Source organism: Phaseolus vulgaris, chromosome 10, assembly GCF_000499845.2.
Source record: "Phaseolus vulgaris cultivar G19833 chromosome 10, P. vulgaris v2.0, whole genome shotgun sequence".
NCBI classification, from domain to species: Eukaryota; Viridiplantae; Streptophyta; class Magnoliopsida; order Fabales; family Fabaceae; genus Phaseolus; species Phaseolus vulgaris.
The window spans coordinates 1989707-2014540 of record NC_023750.2 but is presented as its reverse complement, the minus strand read 5'-3'; the positions used below and the strand labels follow the sequence as shown (position 1 = coordinate 2014540).

Here is a 24834-nt window from a genome sequence, read left to right as displayed (position 1 = left end):
AATGGCAACTGTGCTACCAATTATAAACATCCCTTTGAAAAAATGATAACATGAGGAAGACTTTGTCACCAGTTTTGTAAACATCCATAGGAAAATGTGGCAAGTCTTTTAGACCTTAAGTGGTCAACAAGTGGAAAAAAAATACAACTTTGAAAGCTAAAACGATAGTCTTTAATGCTTAATTTGTATTAGAAAGTAAATTTGAGAGAGATTATTTAAAGGAAAAAATATGCAAAAATTAGATTGTTTAGATTAAAATTACTATTTTAATTTTGGTGGGTTAACAGAGAAATGAGTGTATATAAACCGCTTTATTACGAAGGTTCATGGGTTGAGGGTTTGCACCCACTTATATACAATGAAATATTCTCATCTTTAGTCGATGTGGGATCTCCAACACACCCCCTTACGCCGAGAGTGACAGCTCGTGCGTGGGACAACATATTATGGGTGGTCTGATAACGGTCTGATAGCGGTTGACCTGATAAGCCCAACAAGCAATAGGCTTGAAATGACTCTAATACTATATTACGGAGTGAACTTTAAGCCTAACTCATAAACGATGTGGAATTATATTGAACATACCGAAAGAAGTCTCAATATTTATCTAGATCGAGATGACCAATGAAAATATAACTATTTAACATAAAATATTAATCTAGCTAGACACTTTTTCAGCTTATCCAGACCATGCATATTAGATGGAAGATGGCATAAAGACCAACTATTATCAACCCAATCCTAACAAACTTTAGTAGTAAGTTTCAACTCTCCCTATTAGGAACACCAACCATCTCCGAAATTAAACATTTAGAGCATTAATTGGCGTTCAAAAAATTAATTTGATCCCCATTACATATTTCAACAAGTATTATCCAAAACAGTATCATATTAATCATTAAACTTCGCTAGATGGAAGAGAACTTATACCAAGTAATCTTTCATTACAATAAATTTCAATGTTATCCACAAATTATTACATATACAGATTCTGAGTAAATTCAACATTACATACGGGATATTATTCACGAATTTTTATTCATTGGTAAAGTGAACATTACATACGGATTATTATTATTATTATTATAAAAATTGATGTATGAACAACACAAAACAACAAGAGTCATATGTATATGTGACATGAGCGATTCAAGAACAAATTTATGAAATTTGAAACGATTAGATTGTAAAATAAATCGATTAAATGGTTAAACACAACAATTAAACTGTGGAAATGAACTAAAACAAAGCAAAACGGTGATGAACTATACAAAATGATGAACAAAACACAACAATTTGAGAAAAAAAATTGACTTAGTTGGAGAATGATATGATATTGGACCGTGGAATGACTCTAAATACCACTTGATGCAATTATCTTTTGCTCCAATTCCTGAAACCTTGAAGGAGAAGTGCTAGATGATGTTGAAGCACGCTCCAATGGACGAGTTGATGTAAAAAACCATGAATGATGGAGGAGGAAGTAAAACGATTTTGGTGAAAGTGAAGAGAACTTTGACCAACTCTTCTTGTTAAGGAGAGGTTAAACCAACTCTTAAGGTTGTTCTAGATTAATCTTCAAAGAAAAAGAAATTAGAGAGAATTAAGAACAACTATCCGTTATGCACAAATTGACATTAATGATATTTCATTTAAAAATATCATATTGATTGAAATTTAATAAAAAACTACAAAAAAAAAGTTTTAATTTATAAAAAATTTAAAATATATAAAAATTTATTTTCTTATAAAGGAAATTAAGTGTTCCTTTATCATTTATTAAAAATATAAGAAAGGTGGTTATCTCTTTAAAAACGATAAAGAGGGTATTATTTTAATAAAAACACAAATAAGGTAAATATGCATTTGAAAATTATTGAAAATGTTTATTTTAAAATTGAAGGGTGTGTGAGTTTCGTTTATTATGACTTTAGTGAATGCAAGTGAAATTATTAAAAAATAATGTTATTTTAAAACTAAAAATTATTTTTGACAAACTTCTTCATAAGGATATTAAAAAAATAAAAAAAATTATCCATAAATTAAAATTAACTTATTATAAAATTATTGGTCTATCACTTCTTTAAAATTTTATTTTCAAATTTTAATTTATACGAAAATCAACTTTTTTTATGTTCTAAAATTCCTCATAAGTAACTACTATTTATAAATTAATTTATAGTAGCATGAAAAACTTGTATTAATTGCTGAATGATCATTTCATTTGATTCATCACTTCATCTGCAAGTGGCAGAGCACACTAGTTGTGGTTCCTTTTTCTTTTTGGGGAAAATGTGGAAGCTGAAGGTCGCAGAGGGAGAGAGTCCATGGCTTCGAACACGCAACAATCACCTTGGAAGACAGGTCTGGGAGTTCGATCCGACGCCTCAGCCACCGCAACAACTCCTCCAAATCGAAAACGCTCGCCACAGTTTCCACCATAACCGCTCCACTCAGAAACAGAGCGCCGATTTACTTTTGCGCATGCAGGTTCCTTCTATTTCAAGAATCAATTCTCCAAAATTTCACAAGTTGTTTTTGAAATAACATGAACGCGCTCGTTCTGGTAAAATCATTTCCCCAAAATTGATTTCGTTGAATGATAGTTCATCTCTCTTGTTGAAAATTTTAGTTTGCGGAAGAGAACCCGATGCACGAAGTCTTGCCCAAAGTGGAAGTTGAAGGCACCGAGGATGTAACTGAAGAGGTCGTGACGAGAACGTTACGAAGAGCAACGAGTTTCCTTTCAACTCTTCAGAGTCACGATGGACACTGGCCAGGTGATTATGGAGGTCCCATGTTCATGATTCCTTCTCTGGTAAGTTATGGCTTATCAAATTTATGGAATGAATGAACAAATTTTTCAATTAATATTTTTAAGAAAAGACATTTAAATTGTTTTTTATAAGATAAAATTAGTTCATCTATATTAACTTGTTTAATTATTTTAATTTATAAACAAACTAATTTTAGTCCATAAATACTCCAGTTCCTTTTTTTTCTCATTAGAAAGATTTACGAAAATTATAACATGTAGTTAGTGTTTTCCTTTGGTTTAGTATTAAGAAATTTATGTTGAAGATGTTTTTAATTAGTATGGTTAAAACATGCAGTTAGTAGTGTTTTCCTTTGGTTTAGTATTAATAAATTTATGTTGAAGATGTTTCAATAGCTTTATACAAACTTTTTTCCAAGACTTGAAAAGATAAAATGAAATATTCTTAAAATTAAATTAACTCATATATATATATATATTAATTAGGTTAAATATGTTTTTGTCCTTCTATTTTTCATGCGAAATTGGTTTTCGTTCTTTATTCAAACTTTAAACCTCTTAAATACTTGTAGTAGTTTTTTTACTTTGACAAATTTTTAGTGTGAACTATGATATTTGAATATTTCATGCTGACTCATGGATGTTATAATATTGTAATACAATTTATACTAAAATAGTTTGTTACATAAAGAAAACACTGATAAGAATTTGTTCTAATAATTTTTTTATTACAAGTATTTAAGTATTTTTGTTGAAGATGTTTTTAATAGGTTTGTACAAACTTTTTTACAAGACTTAAAACAATAGAATGAATTATTCTTAAAATGGAATAACTTATATACACGTTTTTCGTCTCTCTATTTTTACATAAAATTAATTTTTATTTTTAGTTCAAACTTTAAACATAGGGTACTTGTATTAAAAAAATTATTGAAATGAGTCATTGTCAGTTTTTTTTACGTGACAAATCATGTTTTTAGTAAGAACTAGGATGTTAAAATATTTCATGTAGACACTTAAAAAAGACATGTGTTATAATATTATAATACAATTCACATTAAAAATTATTTTATTATGTAAAAAACAAACACTAATAAAAATCTATTTAAATAGTTTTCTTGTTATAAGTAATCAGAAAATTTAAAATTTAAATTAAAAATAAAAATTAATTTCACATAATATAGGAATAGGAATGAAAACATATTTAACACACATATAAAAATCAAAATAAGAATGAATTTAGTTTTTTTTTTCTTATAAATCTTTTATGGAAGTATATTTTTGTATATATACATATATATTCTTAAAATTCCTAAATTTTAGTTTTGGGAATCATTCTCTTACATACCTAACGGCGCTATTTACTTAATAGATAATTGCTCTGTATATCAGCGGGGCGGTGAATTCAGTCTTAACAGAAGAGCACAGAAAGGAAATTCGGCGTTTCATCTATAATCATCAAGTAAGAACTTCAGATCCTCCTTCCCTGAAATTTACGCGCTTCTCCAACCAAAGTCCTATTTGGTTAAAAATGTAACTGCAGAACGAGGATGGTGGGTGGGGTTTGCATATTGAAGGTTCAAGCACAATGTTTGGCTCTGTTCTGACTTATGTTGCTCTGAGACTGCTTGGTGAGGGAGCAAGTGGAGCACAAAGGGAAATGACGATTGCACGTGACTGGATTCAAAGGCATGGTGGAGCCACTTTTATAACATCGTGGGGGAAGATGTGGCTTTCAGTTAATATACTACTGCCCTTAATTTAATAATTATACATATATTTATATTTGATAATTTTATTGTGGGAATTATTATATAGGTCCTTGGAGTGTATGAATGGTCAGGAAATAATCCTTTACCCCCTGAAGTATGGCTCCTTCCATACATGCTTCCATTTCATCCAGGTTACACCGTTTGAAAACGATGGTTCATTTGAAAGATTTTTTTTTTATCAATAATAAAAAATAAATAAATGAGAATCATTTAGGATGAAGCCTTATATAAATTATTTGAAAGATTATGTGTTTGACAGGAAGGATGTGGAATCACTGCAGGATGGTGTATTTGCCAATGTCGTACTTATATGCGAAGAGATTTGTTGGTTCAATCACGCCTATGGTTTTGTCTTTGAGAAAAGAGCTTTATACCATACCTTATGCGGATATAGACTGGGATCAGGCTCGTAATTTGTGTGCAAAGGTTAGTTTTATTATTAGATAATATCTAGTCTAGGGATTGTTGTTAGGTATCATTACTTGTTAATATATTATGTGTAACATTTTTTTACATTGTTTAATTTATTTTTAATATTAGTTTTCATGATACTTGTCTTACTTTATAAAGTATAAAATTATTAATTAAAGTTAAATATTTGTTTTTATACGTATCAATATATATTTGAATATTTTATAAATAAGCTATTATTAATGATTTAGTTGTTAGCAATTATATTAATAGTAAAGTTTAATAACTAAGTTATTTTTATTATATTTAATAGTAATTTAACCACAAGAAATGTAACCTTAATTAGATAAATACATATCTTAAGTGTCTTCGTCATGCAAAACAACTTTGAATTTATTATTAAATTTGGGTTACAAAATTGGAAGGTTAATTGTCTTGTAAATTTCATCGTTAATCCTTCTTTAAAAAATTGTTTTAATATATATATATATATATATTAAAAGTACATTTTATATTAGAAATATTTTCTAAGTCTTTAATCGATTAATCAATGTCACTGATTTGATAAATTAAAAAGATTATTATATTTATGTCTCAAATTATTTTATTATAATTAATAATTGAAATTTAATTTATAAATCTTAATGATTGAATTTATAATATTATTATATTTTTTAATCTTTCAAATAATATAATACTAAAAAATTAATCTTTTTAACTATTTTTATTTTTATTTTTAATTTAAGAAAAGTTACTTGACGAGTTAGTCATGTTTTGTCTTGCCTCTAACATGTTTAGTTGATAGTTGAAAATATCAATCCTGCTCGTCAGGTCTGAACTGTTTTTTCATCCATATTAGTAAATAACATCAATTTGGGATTCAAATTCTACAAGATGAAATCTAATTCAAAGTTTAGTTAAAATCACAGCGTACAACAACCACAACTTAATCTGCTTAATTCATATATTAAATTCATATATGAGGTCAAATCTCATATGGAACAAACCAATTTGGAACCTAGTATTTAACCTAGGAAAAAAACTCAACCAACAAATCACAACACAAAACAAAATAATGTATTGTTGTTGGTGGTGTCATAAAAGACAAGGAGTGTCAATGTTAAGAAGGAGTCGTTGAATCTCACATGTTAAACCCTAAACCCTAAACCTCATATTCTTCTCTTGGAGGTTTCACCTTCCCACAGATGTAGGACAATGTTTCCATCTCTATGATGTACATCTCCATTAGTTATAATTATATTTATGGTTGGATTCATTTAGGATGATGCCTATATTAAAGACATCTTCAAAGTGAATTATTACTAGAATTGGTTTCTCTCGATCTAAGTTCTCCAAGAATTTAAAGAAAAAAAAAAATCATAAGCTTTTGTAATAAATTGAAAAATAACTCACTCTATAATTTTCTTATACCATTTTATTTCTATAAAAACTCTTTAAATCAGGACCAAATTAAAAATAATCTAATTATATAATATTTTATTCAAACTTATAATTTAATCAATTAAATATGTTGATCTCAACTATGCTTGAAAGAATAATGTCACTTTTTATTTATATCGACTAAATTTTTAACTTATATAGTAAGTAGGGGTATCACACTTTCTATGATGGTTCTCGTTCTGTCTATAACCTCTGTTAGATATTCATATAGATTTTATGTCCTGGTCAACTTTCTTGAAAGTTTTGACGGTAGTTGTGAAAATATCATATTAATAACATCTTTTGATATATTATCTGTATTTGTATAGACAAAGTGAGTCTAAATAGTACATAAAATTGGTTGTACATTACTGAGGTTTCATTCGATAACTCCCTTGCACTTTAATATTCTAAGACGCCTTCCTTAAAAAGGTACTCTAAAGATCAAGTAAGTACTCAGTATTCAGAGTGTATATTAAGAACTGATTAAAATTGTGTCTTACTCCTCTGTAGACGGTTTCTTTATCGTATTTGGTCATGAGCCCTTTGTTGTGATTGACCGAATCTATCAAATATCAGTGTTAACTGATTTCTAGGTAGGGAGATTCCCTGATTTCCCGATACAATACCCGAATTTGGTGGAATGTGACCCTCATTTGTATGGAGGTTACCCTGATTTATTATTAGTTTGTTCTTTAATGTGATTGATTACCCGATCGGTCGATCAAAGATGTTGAGTGACATGGGTCATTCAACTCCAACCGGTATATTATCAAATTTAAAAATAAATTATCACCTTTTTATCTTTCAAAAATTGTTTTAACATCAAGATAAAAGTATCTATAAATTACTATTATAGTTTGGAATTGTAAAGATTATAAGAGTTTTTGTCTATTGAAAATAAACCTTGTGGACAAAACACTCCTTAATGTTTAAGCTATTAGCCAAAAACACGTGAAAGACTTTACATCTCTAAAAAGTAAAATCAGAACACAACTTCTTTTTATATATATATATGTGTGTTCAACAGCAACTAATTAAATTGCTCTGATACCTTCGTCTTATGCAGGAAGACTTGTACTATCCTCACTCACATGTGCAGGATATTCTCTGGGGAACTCTACACAACATCATTGAGCCTATTTTGATGCATTTTCCAGGCAATAAGTTGAGAGAAAAGGCTCTTAGGAATGTAATGGAGCGTATACATTATGAAGATGAGACTAGTCATTATATTTGCTTAGGTCCTGTAAACAAGGTAATTGTTGAGAGTGTACAAGAATTCATGTTTTGTTCTTTTATTTTCTACCCTTTTGAGTAAGAGTTTAGAATACTAAACACATACTTTGCACCATTTTATTTGCATTAGCAATACTACTGACTACTTGGTTATATTCTCAATGGTAATAATTCAGGTGTTAAATATGCTGTGTTGTTGGGTGGAAGATCCAAATTCTGAGGCATTCAAGTTACATCTTCCAAGGATTCATGATTATCTATGGATTGCTGAAGATGGTCTCAAAATGAAGGTCAGCATACAACTCAACATTTTTCACATGGTCAAAGTTATTAAGGGGTGTTTTTCTTCTAATTGGACAGATTGTAATTTCTAAAATGGTTAGGGATTATATGGACATAATTGTTGATCCCTATGCTATTGAGTCTTTTAAGAAGCTAATGTTTCAAATTTAACTTTTAACTAATAAGATTGATTTGGTTGGATTAGAAAAAAATTCAAACTAATTAATTTCCATTAGTTTAGATTGGTTTAACTTTATAAAAAAAAGGTTAATATTGAAACTAAACTACCATGATCAAGAACGAAAGTTCAGTTGGATTGGATTCAGTTATATAGATAAAATTCTATTTTGACACAGAAGAAGTACATAATTTTGTTAAAAAAAAATTGTACATGTAATAATAAAATTATATATAATAATGCATTGAGTTTATAAATAATAGATTTGATATTATTAATGTTTTGTTTTATTCAATTACTTTTAAAATTTGAACTAATTAGTTTAGTTTAAATTAGTAGAATGAAAATGTAATTAATGAGTTTTTGTTGCAGGGATACAATGGAAGTCAACTATGGGATACTGCATTTATTGTCCAAGCAATTATTTCAACTAACCTAGCAGAAGAATACGGTCCAACTCTAAGAAAAGCTCATACATACATCAAGAATTCACAGGTAATAAAATAATACCACAGTTAAAATACAATTCAAAATACAAATTTTATAATATATTTTTAAATTCAGAAAATATTTTTCAAACTTTAAAATTTTTTATTTAAATTTTAAAATTTAGAAAGTATTTTTTGAGTTTGAAAATATATTATGATCCAAAAGTTTACGAATTACACAATTCCAAAAGGAAAAAACATGCATCTTTTGTCGAATGGTAGCTTTTGAAATTAAAATATTTATGAAGGTGCATGCATAAATTATGGAAGTGAATGAAAAAATTGCCTGATAATTTTATATCTAGGATAGTGATATGTTAATACCACAAACAATAAATAACATACACTTCACACACTAATAAAATAATATTTTAATTATGTTTAATTTATTTTTTAATTTTAAATATTATAATATTATTATAATGTGATGTCAAATATATGTTTTTATTCTGTGTGTGGAGTGTGAGTGTGAAATAAATCTTTTCCTTGCATCTATCATTGAATTTTTGCATTGGTTTGTCCCTGTTTTAATCAAAATTTCTTTTTATTTTCCATAGATTTTAGAAGATTGTCCGGGTGATCTAAATAAATGGTTTCGTCACATTTCAAAAGGCAGTTGGCCATTTTCGACCGTAGATAATGGGTGGCCCATTTCTGATTGCACCGCTGAAGGACTAAAAGTAACATCTATGATTTCGATTTTGTGTTATCATGAGAAAATCATTAAATAAAAATTAAATTTTAATAATAAAAATAATTAATTATTATAGTAACTAATTAAAAATTATTTTAAAAACTAATTAGAATTATTTTTTAAATTAATTTTTATTATTGTTAAATGATTTTTAAATTGACATTTAATTAGTAATCTGGAACTTTCTACCAAATTTAGAAACAAAATAATTGATAGTTAAAACATTGGTTGTTAATCAGATACCAATTTAAAAATTATTTAATAATAATAAAAATTAATTTAGAAACTGTTTTTTTTTAAAATGTTTTAAAATGATTAAAATTTAGTTACTATAACAAAATGATTAAAACAAAATAATTAGTTTTTAAAATGATATCTAATTTAGTTACTATAACAACTAATTATTTTTTGTCTATAAAATTAATTTATATTTAATGTTTTTCTTGTAATGTCTCTTTCTAATTTATTTTTAAAATATATTTTTTAATATTTAAAATATATTAATGTTTTCAATATATTAAAATCGGACACATCAAAAGTACATCTCTAAATATTTAACAAAGTATTTGGACTCATTCATGATTTGAGATTATTTCTTGCTAATTTTTATACTCAATTATATCGTTTAAAAGTATTTTAAAGAATAGTTTTTAGTTGATTATATGATATTATAATATTTTTTTTCTATAATAAGAGAATGGGAAAAGAAATTATAGGAGTATCCTAGTGAAAATCTATTATTTTTATTTTATTTTTTTATTAGTAGATTTTTCTTTCAGGCTGTTCTCTTACTCTCCAAGATGGCACCAGAGATTGTTGGTGAGCCGTTGGATGCAAATCGATTATATGATGCAGTAAATATCCTTCTCTCATTACAGGTGCTACACTCATTTCAAATACTACTATTTTAATAATATTTGTTTTATTTTTAATTTTTTAATTTTTTAATTTTTAATTTTTAATTTTTTAATTTTTAATTTTAATATATATTATTAAAGTAGGTTGTTATGTAATAATGTAAGTGTAGATTTTTAAAAGATTGTTAAACAAACATTTTTCTTTCAAATAATTTGCAATTATAGTCAAGATAGAGAAACTCCATAATTTACATAATCTTATAAAACTTTCTAAAATCAATTTGTAGATGCTTATAAATTTATAAGAGATCAAAATAATATCAAAAACTTATTTATCAAAATATATATATATAATAATACTTTTGATATAAAATAATTTAATGTATCAACGTCATAATAAAGAAAAGTAGCAAATCATAACAATAAAATGCGATAAAACATAAAATTTTAAGGTAATAATTTAGTTTTTTGTTTAGTAAAATATTTTCATTGTTATAAAAAAATATAAGCAATAGTTTTAAACTAAATTATGTTTGATTGTAATCAAGGAAGGTATTATTATTTATAACGTTAATTAATTTTCTAAAATCAATTTTTTTTTTGACGTCATTGTAGAATAAAGATGGAGGCTTTCCAACGTATGAGCTCACACGATCTTATAGCTGGATGGAGGTACCCTTGTCTCTCAACAAATCAATAGAATCCAATTAAAATAATAATATATATATATATAAAAATAAAGATTAAATTATTTTTAAGAGCAACTCTTTCATCATTATTATAGAAATAATTTTTGATTTCTTCTTATGTGACCAATGATTTTTAGAGGTCTATATATTAAAATTAGTTGTGGAATAAAATAATTAGATTTCTATAATTTTCTTAAACTTTATATATACTATAAAACTACCGAAAACACATGTCTTAAAATTTGTTATTAAGCTGTGTTATAGCTTTTTTATGAATAAATATATTATTTTATGTAATTTTATTCACTATATAAAAGTAAAATAATTAGATATACTAAACCAAATATTTTAAATATTTACGTCTTAATTATATGTTAAATATGAACAATTACTTTTTACTAATATACATAAGAGTCCATTTTCATTATCTAGTTCCTTTTTTTTGTTGCTTTAATTTCTTTTTTTCTCTTTTTTTTCAGATTAGTTTTTTTTTTAAATCTCTTGTTATGAGTTTAAAATATTGTTAAAGTTAAAATAAAAAATATATATCAATATACATTTTGTTTATATTTTTATATGTTTGAAAAGAAATTATATATATTGTATATACTCATTCCTAAAATATATATGATTAATTTTTTCTGAACTAAAAGTAAAAGTATATAAATATAATTATTAACTTGTGTCTGTAATGTCAGATAATCAATCCCTCTGAAACATTTGGCGACATAATTCTCGATTATCCGTAAGTTCTCTTAATTAGTCTTGCATTCATGACCATAATTTCAAATACTGATTTTTTTAATATTTTTTATTCATAATTTACTAAAAAATTATTAAATAAAAATTAATTTTAAAAACTAAAACAATTAATTATTAACTAAATTAAAAACTATTTTATAAATTAAAAAATTATTAACATTGAAAATAGTTTCTATTATTAATAAAAAATTATAAAATAATTTTTAAATTGAGATCTAATTATTAGTTTAATTATTAAGATTTTAAATGAGTTTCTATTAAAATTTAAAATTTTGATAAATATAAATATCAATTTAAATAATTTAATTAATATAGTGATTAATTATTTTTATTTTTAAATTTGATTAATATTTAATAATTTCTATTTAAAATTGATTTTATTAATATCTCTTTATTCATAATTTCAAATATTTATTTTATTAAGAGAAATATTAGTTTAACAATTATATAATTAAAGGTATCAATTTACAAGCTTTATTTTTTCTTTACTTTTTTCATAGTATCCATGTTTTAATAAAATATTAGTTCTCTTTTTAACTGTAATTTAGAGCATTTACTTATGGATTATCAATCTTTCGAGACTCTTTAATTAATATTTTTTTTATGTTACAGTTACGTGGAATGCACCTCTGCATCGATTGAAGCTTTGACATTATTTAGGAAATTGTATCCTGAACATCGTCCACAGGAAATACAAGGCTGTGTTGAGAAAGCTGTTGCCTTTATTCAGAAAACACAGTCATCAGACGGCTCATGGTTTGAAATTTAAAATAAATTATATTTTTATATTTATCTAATTTTTTATTTAAAATGTTATTTTATATTTTTATCTTTTAAATTTGGATCAATTCGGTGTCACTACAAAATAATTTTCAATTATGGAATATGAATTTGGATTATTTTTGCTAATTCAATACATGAAAAAAATATCATAAAAAGGATAAAAAAAATGGGGTTTAAAGTAAATTTATTAACCAATATAGAATTAAAAAAAAATTGAATATCAGATTTTTTTTTCTTTCATGAATTTGACTTTTAATGTGAATTTAAATATATTTATAATTTTTTGTTTGAACTCAATTTAGTTTCATAATTTTTTCATGAAGTCAATCTAGGGTTTGTTTAAATAAAATTTCTATAAGTTTTACCAGAAAATGTAAAAGGAACAAAATTAATTTTTTATAAATTAAAATTAATTTACACACAAATTAAAAGTAAGAACTTAGAAAAATTTTATAAAATAATTTTCACAGATTGCTAAGACAAAAGCTAAATTTGTTTTATTTTTCTCTTCTAAAAAAATTACATAGAAAGTTTATTCAAAACCCCTCACAATGAAAAATGGTTCATGGCTTGAATTATTAAAAGACAATTTAAAACATAACTGCTTGTACAGAACTAAAAGGAATGGAAATAATTATTTTGAAAGATTAAAAAGTAAAATGAAAATTTAAAGTGTAATTAAGGATTTGCTAAGTAGAAGTATAAGAACATAAAATGTTAAACAGGTATGGTTCATGGGGAATTTGCTTCACTTATGGAACATGGTTTGGAGTAAAAGGGTTGGTAAGCAGTGGAAGGAGTTTCAGTGATTGCTCAAACATCAGAAAAGCTTCTGAGTTTTTGCTGTCTAAGCAACTCCCTTCTGGTGGCTGGGGAGAGAGTTATCTGTCAAGTCAAAACAAGGTTTGTCTCTAATTTTAATATCAACATTTGTTTGATTAGTTCATGCCTTGGAAAATTTGTACTATAGTTAGACATGATATTCTAACTTTTGAGTCACAACAAAGAGTAGGTTTAATTATAATTTTAGGTGTTATATTTTATAAAATCTGTAACTTTAGTCTGTAGTTTTTGCTTTCATAATTATAGTTTCTTAATTTTTAATTATATGTAGTTTTGATTCTAGATTTTCTTTCATTCAATTTTAGTTCCATAACTTTTAATCATTTTTTATTTTGTTCAATTTTTAGTTTAAGAAAAAGTCAAGGTTTTCAATCATTACTAGGAAACAACAACACAAAGTGTTGCTTTTAAGACACTCAGAAGAGTAGTGTTCTCTTTGACACTTGAAACACTTGACTCATTTTGTTTGTTTTAGTCTCCTTATAAAGTTCTTATAATTATATTTTTATGTTTCTCTTTCTCTTTCTTTTTTGTTTTTGTTTTCCCCTTTCCCTTTTACCTTATGTGGTCCTTCATACTAAGATTTAGACAGGGTAATTGTCCCTCCTGTGATATTTCTTAGGGTATAATATGGTGGGGTTTGTGATATTTCTTAGGGTATAATATGGTGGGGTTATCTCTCCTAGAAGTAGTTTTTCTCTTTAGTTGTTGTTCTACCTTCACACATAGTTGAACTAAGTCATTCAAATTAGTATAAGGTAGCACTTAAACCCTATCCATAATGTCATGATTGAGGCTACTTATAGCCATGATATTCTAGACTCCTCTCTAATCCCTGCTCTCATTAGCAACAACTCTATTTTCTGTTTGTACTTCTCTATACTCATTTCTTTTTTTTAGAGTCTTCAGAGTTTATCCATTAACTCCCTATCATAGTATGAGGGTACATGTCTCTTCCTAAGAGATGCTCTAAGCTCATTCTAATATCTTATTTGGAGATTGTTATGGATCCTAAGGTCTCTAAACAAATATGTTCACTACTACATAGTTAGTCCCTAAAATCTCAATGTAGCTAGGGACACTCTTCTCTCATGATCTACCTGGTGACACTCGAATATCTACTATACATTCATTTCCCAATCCAAATACTCTTCAACATATTCTTTTCCAAAGAAAAAGAAAATCTTTACTTTAAGCTCTTTAGGAAAGAAAGGTTTAGGTTATGGGCCTATGATGTCTTGGAGGTGATTGATAGTAGTCATAAGTGTGGTAACTACTAAGCACCCTTTCACTTTGGAAGTGAGGGTCATGAATATAATTCCTTTGCCTACCGAACCCTCATTATGTTTTACCCTTGGCCCTTTCTTGATTTCTCATTAGCTGAGTGAACATCCCTTTTATTTTGTTTGTCTTTTTCTCTTTTTTCTTTCATTTTCTCTGAATCTCCTCGCCTCATCCCTTAGATTTATCTCTTCCTATGGGTTCCTAATACTACCATACACACTCGGTGAGGGTGAATGACCACCCATTTTCATTCAAATAAGAAGAATAATTTCACAAAAGATTTACTCACAGGAAAGAAAGGTGGGTTAGAATAGATACTCTTAAATACCAAGTCTTTCCTAGCCAGAGAAATTAAAAGACAAGAACATGCAATAAAACATCCTAAACATGACATTGATTCAAGACTAGAACAAGTAAATTGAACCAATTAGCATATGGAAACGTAACTCATAAATTTCAAGCTAACCTACACTTAAGGAGATGCATACATGACACATACAAACATATAAGAAGAAAGTTGTGTGCTGTGAAGTATTGTTGGATTGATCCAAAGGAAGCTGTTTTTAGTGGAAACAAGCTGGGAATTTGTTTGGCATAATGCAGTTCTAAGCAAGGTTATCCCGAATGGTGGCATGGATGGAGATTTGGGAACTCTGCTTTTATGCTGGTGCTTTGTTTTGAAGTTGTTATCTACGATAATTGTGGTGGACCACAGGAGCTATCCCGTAGGTTAGTGGAGCTCTATATCACAAAATTCCATTAAATTTGGTGGACTGGGTGGAGGTTAACAAAGCTCTGCTGGTGTTAGAAAAGTTAAAATGCATAGTTCTAAAGCTGTCTCTGAAGGAATATAAACACCTGCTGGTTTTGTCTTTTTTTTGGTTTTCTGTTGGTCCAAGCAAGGGGGGTGTTTTTAAGCTGTTGTGATGTGAAAGTGTGCTTGGGCTCCTGCTAAGGAGTTTGGTGTTGTAGCTGTTTTACCTCTGCTACATCTAGTCTCTTAGGCTATTGTTAGTTGTTTGTAGGGAGCTTGATTTGATTTGTTTTTGTTTTCACGCTCTTTAGGCTAGATGTTTCGTGGTTCTGTATAAGGGTTGGGACACCCCTAAAGTGTTCTTTTTTAATCTACTTTATTCTTTGCTGATAATATATATATATATATATATATATATATTTAAAAATGGAAGAACCACTTAGCTCTTGAAGATCCTCCAAGCCCGGCTCATGCTGCCAAATTGTTGGAAGCATCCTCTAAGTGACAGCGAAAGACTTAAAAAAGAAATTTTAACTTTTCCCAAATTTCTTAGAAAAACTCGAGACACTCACCTTTTAGTGGAGAACCTAGGAGAAGAATACTCCAATTTTCAAGACTTTGAAGAACAGGAAGACATGCGAAAATGCAACATCAATTCTCATTCCAATTCAAAGTGAGCTTCAAAGGGGAGTAGACCTCTATTTATAAGTAGACAAACTCCTCTCACTCAAAGCACTAGAGGATGCGAGACTAAGAGAGCAAGTGTAACTCCAAGGTGAATTTTCAAACAAGTCCCACATTGCGCATATTGTCAAACTTTTAAGGGTTTATGAGGTTCCACACTCCTTTGTAGATTGTCTAGCCGTGTTAGTAGATGATTGGGTGTGTGCACTCTCTCCATGACTCTCCAAGTATGATTTTGACTTCCTTAATGAAGAGGGATACATGTTGACTCCTCAAATTAAAATTTTGACTCCAAAGTCAAACCCTAATTAGACCCAAATTTAGCCAACTTATGCTCCTATTTTTTTAGACAGAAAAATACTATTTTTATATAATTTTCTGACTCCTATTTTTTTTAAACAAAACTACTCTTAAAATATGTAATATATAAAAACACGTTGTGAATATATATATTTAAAATATTTAAATAGAGAGGTGTAGAACATTATACTAAAGAAATGCATAAATTGTTTAATTATTTAGAGAAGAGACCTCTAGGACATTTAACATTAATGACTCAAACAAACTTACATCATCATGACATAATTTTTAAAATAAAAAGTTCCTAGATAACTTCTTCTTACACATTGTTCCTTTTATTCATTTTTATTTAATATAAAATTTTGTTGGTGAGATTTTTCATGGATAATTTATATAGCAACCTCTTTTTGTTCAGGTATATACAAATCTTGAAGGCAACAAGCCTCATGTAGTAAACACTGGGTGGGCTATGCTGGCTCTAATAGAAGCTGGACAGGTATAAGAAAATTTAATAATTTCTTTTATTTATAACATTATTATGTTGAAAAATTAGTTCAGTATTGCACCAAACACATTTTCATTTCTTGTAGGATAATTTTTTCTTTTTAAATTTAATAAAGAAAAATTCTGCTCTATGGTTAAATAACTGTGTCATGATTGCAAATTGGCAAATTGTCAACATATTCCGGTTATATTTCTCATGAAATTGGATATTTGACAATTTTATAAATTAGTAAATTATTAAGACATATACTCAAAAGTCATAATTTGATTAGACAGAAAATCCCTAAAAAATATCATGAAATATAAATCAATTTTTCAGACAAAAAATAATTAGTTGTTATAGTGATTACATTAGAGATCACTTTAGGAGACTAAATAAATTTTTGGTTTCTAAATTAGTTTCTATTATTGTTAGATGGTTTATAAATTGGTATCTAATTAGCAACCAAGATTTTGACTACCAAATTTAGAAACTAAATAATTGGTAGTTAAAACCTTGACAGCTAAATTAGATACCAATTTAGAAACTATTTAACATAATAGAAACTAATTTAGAAAACAATTTTTTTTTTAGTTTTTAAAATAATTTATAATCTAATTACTATTGCAACTAATTACTTTGATGTCTAAAAATTAGTTTTTTTATGATTTTCTTGTAGTGAATTATTGAATATTACTGGATATTATTTTTTTTATAAAATAAAATAATTTTATAGGTCAATTATTAAAATGAATAAAATTTTAAAAAAATCATGTTACATTAAAATGATTTTAATTTAAATACAATAAAATTGTGTGAATTTGATACGATCAACCAATTTTTGTATTTTTTTTTTAAGATTTTATTTATCTTGACAATTAACCTACAAAATTTTCCTAAAAACCCTGTTTTTATTTATTTATTTAGGAGGTTGAATATATAACTTGTTGCCATGTTCTTGATAATGTAACAGGCAGAGAGAGATCCAACACCACTGCACAAAGCTGCTGTGTACTTGATAAATTCACAGATGGAGAATGGTGACTATCCGCAACAGGTAAATAACTTAATATATTTTCATATGACTTGTTTAATTTAATTTATTATCATTTTAGTCTTTCAATAAATTATCAGTATTTAAAAATAAAAATATATCATAATATAAATTATTTACCATAATTTCTAAATACGGTATATATGTTAAATAAGTTATTCATTAAAATTTTAAGTTATAATTTATAATTTATATTCAAAATATTTGTTTATAATAATTTTTAGTTGTATAAAATAACTTATTTTTGTTCAACAGCAGGAGATAAAATATTATTACTTAAGTCACTACTTTCTTAATATTAAACTAAAGTAAATGACAAATTTTTTCTTTATTTTTTAATTTTATCATGTCATGGACTAAATTAATATTCTCGCCTATTTTCAAGAGATAAATTAACTATTTCTCCTGTGATTAATTTATTTTCATCAAATTAATATATATTTTTTCTATATATATCTTGTGTAGTTTTTGTCACAAAGTTTGGCAAACTTAAATAAAAAATGGGGTAAATAGTTGATTTAGTAGTATTAACAATTTTTCTTTTAATATAGTAAAAACGTTAATTTTAATAAAAAAATTATTTTTGTTAATTTTGTTTGAATTCTGTTGATAGTTAATGTAATTCAACATGTGTTTAGTTTTTAATAATTGTGTCATGAGTTTATTAAAGATAAAATTAATATTAATACGTAATTAACCTTTCATCGTTTATCTTTTACTTTTTAAATTTAAATCTTAGTTTTTTCACCAGGAAATAATGGGAGTGTTCAACAAGAATTGCATGATCTCATTTGCGGCATACAGAAGCATATTTCCTATATGGGCCTTAGGAGAATACCGACGTCATGTATTTCATGAATAATTTTAATTTAATTACATCGTTTAATAGATATGTATCAGATACAGAAATACGTATAATTACGTATAATTCATGTACTTATTTTGGTATATTTTTAACGTCTAACATTTTATTTTACTTTTTTTTAGTTTAAAATTTTTAATTGATCTTCTTTGGTTTTTGTTAATGGTATTGTTATGGATTTGTGTATGGGCTACTGCCCTTATGAGAGTTCCAAGATTATCTCATATTTATAGGGTTCCCTTTAAACCCTTTAGGTGTAATCCTTAGTTACCATAAAAACAACTTTCTCTTAAAACTTGAGTACTAAAAAATCAAGTGTTAGACCTTTACTACTGTGATGCTAAAACTAGGGCTAATTAAAAACTTCTGTGCCTTCATTCATAGTGTTGGTCCCTTTTAAGGGCATAAGATGGCCATGTGCCTTACAGTTTAATTGTAAAATAAAACAACTAAAATAAAACAACATAATAATGGCAGACATTCCTAAACTTCATGGGCCTATCCAATTATAAAATCCTTCATCCAAATGGGTTGCTTCCTGGACCTTGTACTGATGTATGGACCAACTCTAACATTACTATCCGCCGCGGAAGACACTTTGTCCTCAAAGTGAAGCTCCGGGTTCAGTTGGGCTATTGGAGAGTCAGGAGGTTGGGTTTGGGTCACTTGAGAGTTTGTTGGGCTGTGAGGAGGGGTGTTTCGGTAGTGATATTGGGGTGCGAAAGGAAGTTGGGCTGGAGGAGGCATGTTGGGCTTATTAGGAATGTCTTGGGTCACCGCTTGCGCAGATGGGTTTGGGGAATGGGGTGTCGTTTTAGGGTTTGGGGAGGGTAGCGCCTCACGCACGTTAGGGTTTGGCGTGAGTAGGTTCTCTGTGCCTGCACTGGGTTCAAAACCCTTGGAACTTGTGCCCTTTGTGATGTGGTTACGTGGCTCCCTTGCCTTAGGTTCATAATGGGGCGTTTTATGAGGGTGATTGGGTGGGTGAAGAATCTGTTGGTGGGGCACATGGGTGTTGGGCTCGAGACCTTGGGAAGCATTAATGCTTGTGCAGCTCCTGACACGTGGCACTTCATCCTTGGAAGTATGAGAAGGCGTGTGCAGATTTGAATTAGGCATGTGAGTGGGTTTTGTAGGGGGTGCATGCGCATTGGGCTCGAGGTCGGGTAAGTGTGGGCCAGCTGTGCAAGGGGCACGTGTTGCGTTGGTATTGGATTCCGGTCGCGGTGTGTCCAGACAGTTTTGAGTGACTTTTCTTGATGAGTTAAGTGTGGTTGGAGAGATGTAGTCAGTGGGTTTTGAAGACATATTAGGGTGTTCTCCCGAGGGCCCCTTGAAAGGTTTGAGCAAGGAAACATGGAAGACAGGGTGAACGCGGGCAGATGCGGGCAACTGGAGCTCGTACGCCACAACTCCGATTCGGCGAAGTATCTTGTATGGGCCTGAGAAACACGGGCCTAGCTTTTGGTGCTTGCGTGGTTCCAATGATCGTTGCCGGTAGGGTTGGAGGCGTACCCACACCCAATCTCCTGGTTCAAAGCTCCGGTTGGTGCGGTGGCGGTTCGCTTGGTCGCACATGCGCTGACGTGTGCGACGCAAGTGCTCTCGGAGTTCATGGAGGATGACGGTGTGCGCTGCCAGCGATGTTGAAATGGTGGTGCCTTCGTGTGAGACGTGTAAGAAGTCGACGACGGTGGGTGGGTGGCGACCGTAAAGTGCATGGAACGGGGATGTTCCTATAGCCGAATGGTGGGTCGTATTGTGCCACAACTCCGCCAAGTGAAGATATTGATACCATTTGTTCGGTTGACTCCCCACAAAGCATCTCAAGTAAGCTTCTAATCCGCGATTCAGTACCTCTGTTTGTTCGTCTGTTTGTGGGTGGTATGATGAGCTGAATTTTAACATGGTTCCTTGTGCCTTAAACAGATGTTGCCAGAAAGTGCTAATGAATAAGGGGTCTCGGTCCGAAACTATGGTTTTTGGTATGCCATGGAGGCGACAGATTTCAACCGAGAAACGCCTTGCTAGTTGTTGGGCCGTGAAATGTGTGGGCAGAGCAATGAAGTGTGCATATTTTGTGAGTCTGTCACAGATAACCCAAACTACCGAGTGGCCAGCGGAAACCGGAAGGTGAGTAATAAAATCCATTGATATATCCTCCCATACTTGTTTTGGAATTGGCAAAGGTTGAAGTAATCCTTGAGTTTTGGTTGGCATATATTTGTTTTTTTGACAGATGGAACACTGTTGGATGAAAAGGTGGACGTCTCTGGTCCATTTCGGCCAATAGAAGGAAGCGGCTATGCGCTTGAGAGTGGGTTTGATGCTAGAGTGGCCACCGTAAGGGGAAGCATGGAACTCCGTCATGATACGTTGGCGAAAGTTGTTTGCTGCTGGCACAAAAATCTGGTGGCGAAAAAATAATAATCCTTGACTGGTGGAGAAGAGGCTCGGCTGCTGTTGACCGCTTGTGCACGCGTGGATTACGTCCTGGCCTTCTGTGGTGCCAAAAAAATTTTGGAGTTCTTGAATCAATTAAGGGATGGGGGATGATACTGCAAGCATGATGAGTGTGGAATCCTGACCCTGTCGTGACAAAGCATCAGCTGCGGCATTTTCCCTTCCAGGTCTGTAAATAATTTGAAAATCATATCCCTGTAGTTTAGCTGTCCATTTTTGCTGTTCTAGGGTTTGTATGGTTTGGGAAAGAAAGGTGTTGAGACTCTTTTGATCAGTGATTATTTTGAAGTGCTGACCAATGAGATACTAACGCCATCTTTTGACTGCTTCTGTTATGGCATACATCTCTCGAACATAAACGGAGGAAACTTGGAGCTTGGGGTTCATCTTTTTGCTGAAGAAAGCCAGTGGGTGCCCTGTTTGGCTGAGAACAGCTCCAACGGCCACTGCAGACGCGTCGGTTTCTACCACAAATGGGAGCTTGAAGTCTGGAAGGTGTAGGGTAGGCATTTTGGTCATGTGTAATTTTAAATTGTCAAATGCTTGCTGCGCGAGCTCCGACCATGTAAATTTGTGATGCTGTAATAAGTCGGTGAGAGGAGCGGCGAGAGTGGCGTAGTGCTTTATGAACTTTCTGTAGAATCCGGTGAGGCCGAGGAAACCCCTTAATGCCGTGAGTGAGCGTGGCTGAGGCCAGTTGTGAATGGCGATGATCTTCTCTGGGTCTGGTTGGACCCTATGAGCAGAAATGATGTGACCGAGGTAGCTTACTTCTGTGGTTGCGAAACTACATTTGGAAAGCTTGGCAAAAAAATTTTGTGTGTGAAGCACTTCCAATATCGTTTTTAAATGAACAAAATGGTTCTGCAAGCTTGGGCTATAAATTAAAATATCATAAAAAAAAACTAAGACAAACCGGCGGAGGTATGGTCTGAGAAGATCATTCATTGTTGCCTGAAAAGTAGAAGGGGCGTTAGTTAAACCAAATGGCATGACCAAGAATTCGTAATGACCATCAATAGTGCGAAAGGCTGTTTTGTAAGTGTCTTCTGGCATAAGAAGTATTTGGTGGTAGCCTAAGTGTAAGTCTATTTTAGTAAACACAGTAGCTGAGCCTAACTCATCTAGCAATTCATCAATGGTGGGAATGGGAAAGTGGTCACGAATGGTGGTTGCGTTTAGGGCCCTGTAATCCACACAGAAACGCCATGATCCATCCTTTTTTTTATTAAGAGCACCGGTGAGGAGAATGGGCTTGTACTGGGTTGAATAATACCCTCTTGCAGCATTTCAGAAATGAGGGTGGTGATAACTTCCTTATGGTGGTGTGGGTAGCGGTATGGTTTCACTTTGATTGGTGGTGTATTTGGTAACAGTGGTATATGGTGGTCATGTGGTCTCTGTGGAGGCAATCCTTGAGGTTTTTGAAAGATACCCTGGTATTCTTGAAGAAGAGTTTTGATGGGTAAGGGTAGGTGGGAGAACGTTGGAGAGGTATTATCAATGTTCGTGTCTATGGATGTGTGGGAGCGGCCTTGGGTTTCCACAGATAGGAGGTGTAAAGAGGCAATAGAGTTATTGGACAGGTAGTGACGAAACTGGTGATACGTGGTAGCTGAGGGGTTGGGTGAGTTGGAGGCTTGCAAAGTCATTTGTTGGTTGTTGTGGGTAAACTCTATGCTAGGGATGGAGAAATCTGCTTGGATTGACCCTAGCGTGCTTAACCATTCTACGCCCAAAACCACATCAGCACCTTCAATGGGAAGAAGGTAAAAGGGAATAGTGAACGTGGAGTTCTGGAGAGAGATGTCCACCAATGGGCAAATACCTTGACACTTAATGAACTCCCCATTTCCAACCATTACAGAGAGGGGTGGGCTGGGAGATATGGCTAAGTTTAAATGGTGGGCTATGCGTGGTTGAAGGATATTGTGAGAGCTGCCTGAGTCAATCAAAACCGTAACAGGGAGGTTATGAATTAACCCTGTGAATTTGAGGGTTTTGGGAGACACAGAACCTGAGAGGGCTTGAGGTGAAAGGTGAAAGTGAATAGTGTTGGGGTAGTCATCGGAATGGGAAATCTCCTCCGTGGGTTGAATTGCAATATCTGGGTCATCTAATAGAAGTAAAAACCGAGATGAAATGCATTTATGGCCTGGAAAAAAATTTTCGTCACAGTTGTAGCATAAACCTAAGGCTCGTCTTTCTTGCAGTTGGGAGGAGGATAAACGTTTAATGGGCATATGAGGTGGTGGAGGTGTAGGGTTACTGTTTTTGGATGGAGTAGTGAAAGGGGGAGTGGAGGTAGGGTGGTGGTAGGGTTGTTCATGAAAACGGTGTTGTTTAGGTTTAGAGTCCCTAAGTTTGTCTTCAATAAGCTTAGATAGACCAATGGCCTGGGCTATAGAATATGGGTTCAATATGGTGAGCTCTCTACGGATTTCAATATTCAATCCAGAAATGAAACAATTAAGAATGGTCTCAGGAGTGAGACCCATAACACAGTTGCACAATCGTTCAAACCTGCTCTGGTATTCCATGACTGAAGTGGTTTGCTGGAGTTTGAACAACTCAACCTGATGATTAATATATGTGGATGGGCTAAAACGGAGCTCCAAAGCTCTTGTGAAGGAATGCCAATCAGTGAGGAGGTTGTTGTTGTGCAGCCACTTAAACCAGGAGAGAGCTTCTCCCTGCATGTGAAATCCCACTATGGAAATGCGTTGATCTAGCTGAATTTGATAGAAGGAAAAATATTGATCAACTTGGAAAAGCCAATCCAAGGGGTTTGTACCGTCAAAGAAGGGTAGGCTCAGTGTTGGTGGTCGTAGGGCAGGGGTGGGAAATTGTTGATGGTGGGAGTGAGATTGAGTGGAATGAGGGTTGTGTTGCTGGTTCATATTGGGGGTTCTATTTTCTGTTTGAGTTAGGAGTGCTACCTGGTCCAGGATGGTCGTGAAGGTGGACTGAAGGTGGTCATTCCTGGCTTCTAGGGTAGATTGTCTACTAGTGGTGTCCTCAAGTTGGCTTTTCATGTCTGTGAGGGTTGCTTGAATGCTGGATAAGATTGCTTCCATATCTTTTGATGGAGGGTGGGAAGCCATGGTAGGATCAATGAAAGCACCAAATTTGTTAGACCTTTGCTACTGTGATGCTAAAACTAGGGCTAACCAAAAACTTATGTGCCTTCATTCATAGTGTTGGTCCCTTTTAAGGGCATAAGATGACCATGGGCCTTACAGTTTAATTGTAAAATAAAACAACTAAAATAAAACAACATAATAATGGCAGACATTCCTAAACTTCATGGGCCTATCCAATTATAAAATCCTTCATCCAAACGGGTTGCTTCCTGGACCTTGTACTGATGTATGGACCAACTCTAACATCAAGTTTCCTTTTGTTATGTTAATTCCTGAATTTTCAGTAACAAAACTTCTTTTTGTCCATTGACTTCATTTTAGATCACTCTGTGGAGTAATCTTACAAGTGATCTACCACATAAAACTCAACCATCAAGAAGATTAGCTAGACGATAATGAACTTCTTTATGAAGAATTCTCAAGTCTTATGGAGTATTGTTTGAAATAAGCATGGAAAAATAAAGATTCTTTTTGGGACTTCAAGTAAAATAGAAAGATAGTATGATTTACATACATCAGAAACAGTATGTAAAAGAATGGATAAAAAGGTTTAATCCAGATGAAGCAAAAACAATTAGAACTCCAATGCACC

At 31.1% G+C, this 24834-nt stretch overlaps 1 protein-coding gene across 1 annotated transcript; it reads left to right on the top strand.

The window, feature by feature from the left end:
* The first annotated feature begins 2197 nt into the window (after positions 1-2197).
* LOC137819370 (cycloartenol synthase-like) lies at positions 2198-18724 on the top strand. The gene is made up of 18 exons (XM_068623190.1): positions 2198-2490; positions 2633-2818; positions 4149-4238; positions 4320-4514; positions 4595-4679; positions 4808-4974; positions 7469-7657; positions 7815-7928; positions 8471-8593; positions 9144-9266; positions 10060-10158; positions 10753-10809; positions 11525-11571; positions 12201-12344; positions 13097-13274; positions 16652-16732; positions 17694-17777; positions 18526-18724. The coding sequence occupies exons 1-18, from the start codon at positions 2212-2214 to the stop codon at positions 18634-18636; spliced, it is 2352 nt and encodes a 783-aa protein (XP_068479291.1). The 5' UTR covers positions 2198-2211; the 3' UTR covers positions 18637-18724.
* The last annotated feature ends 6110 nt before the right edge of the window (positions 18725-24834 follow it).

Excerpts from the sequence above, each read along its gene's own strand:
- LOC137819370 (XM_068623190.1), top strand. The coding sequence starts at position 2,212 with ATGATCATTTCATTTGATTCATCACTTCATCTGCAAGTGGCAGAGCAC. Across the intron at positions 2,819-4,148 it reads TGTTCATGATTCCTTCTCTG|ATAATTGCTCTGTATATCAG; the intron begins GTAAGTTATGGC and ends TTTACTTAATAG. Across the intron at positions 11,572-12,200 it reads GACATAATTCTCGATTATCC|TTACGTGGAATGCACCTCTG; the intron begins GTAAGTTCTCTT and ends TTTATGTTACAG.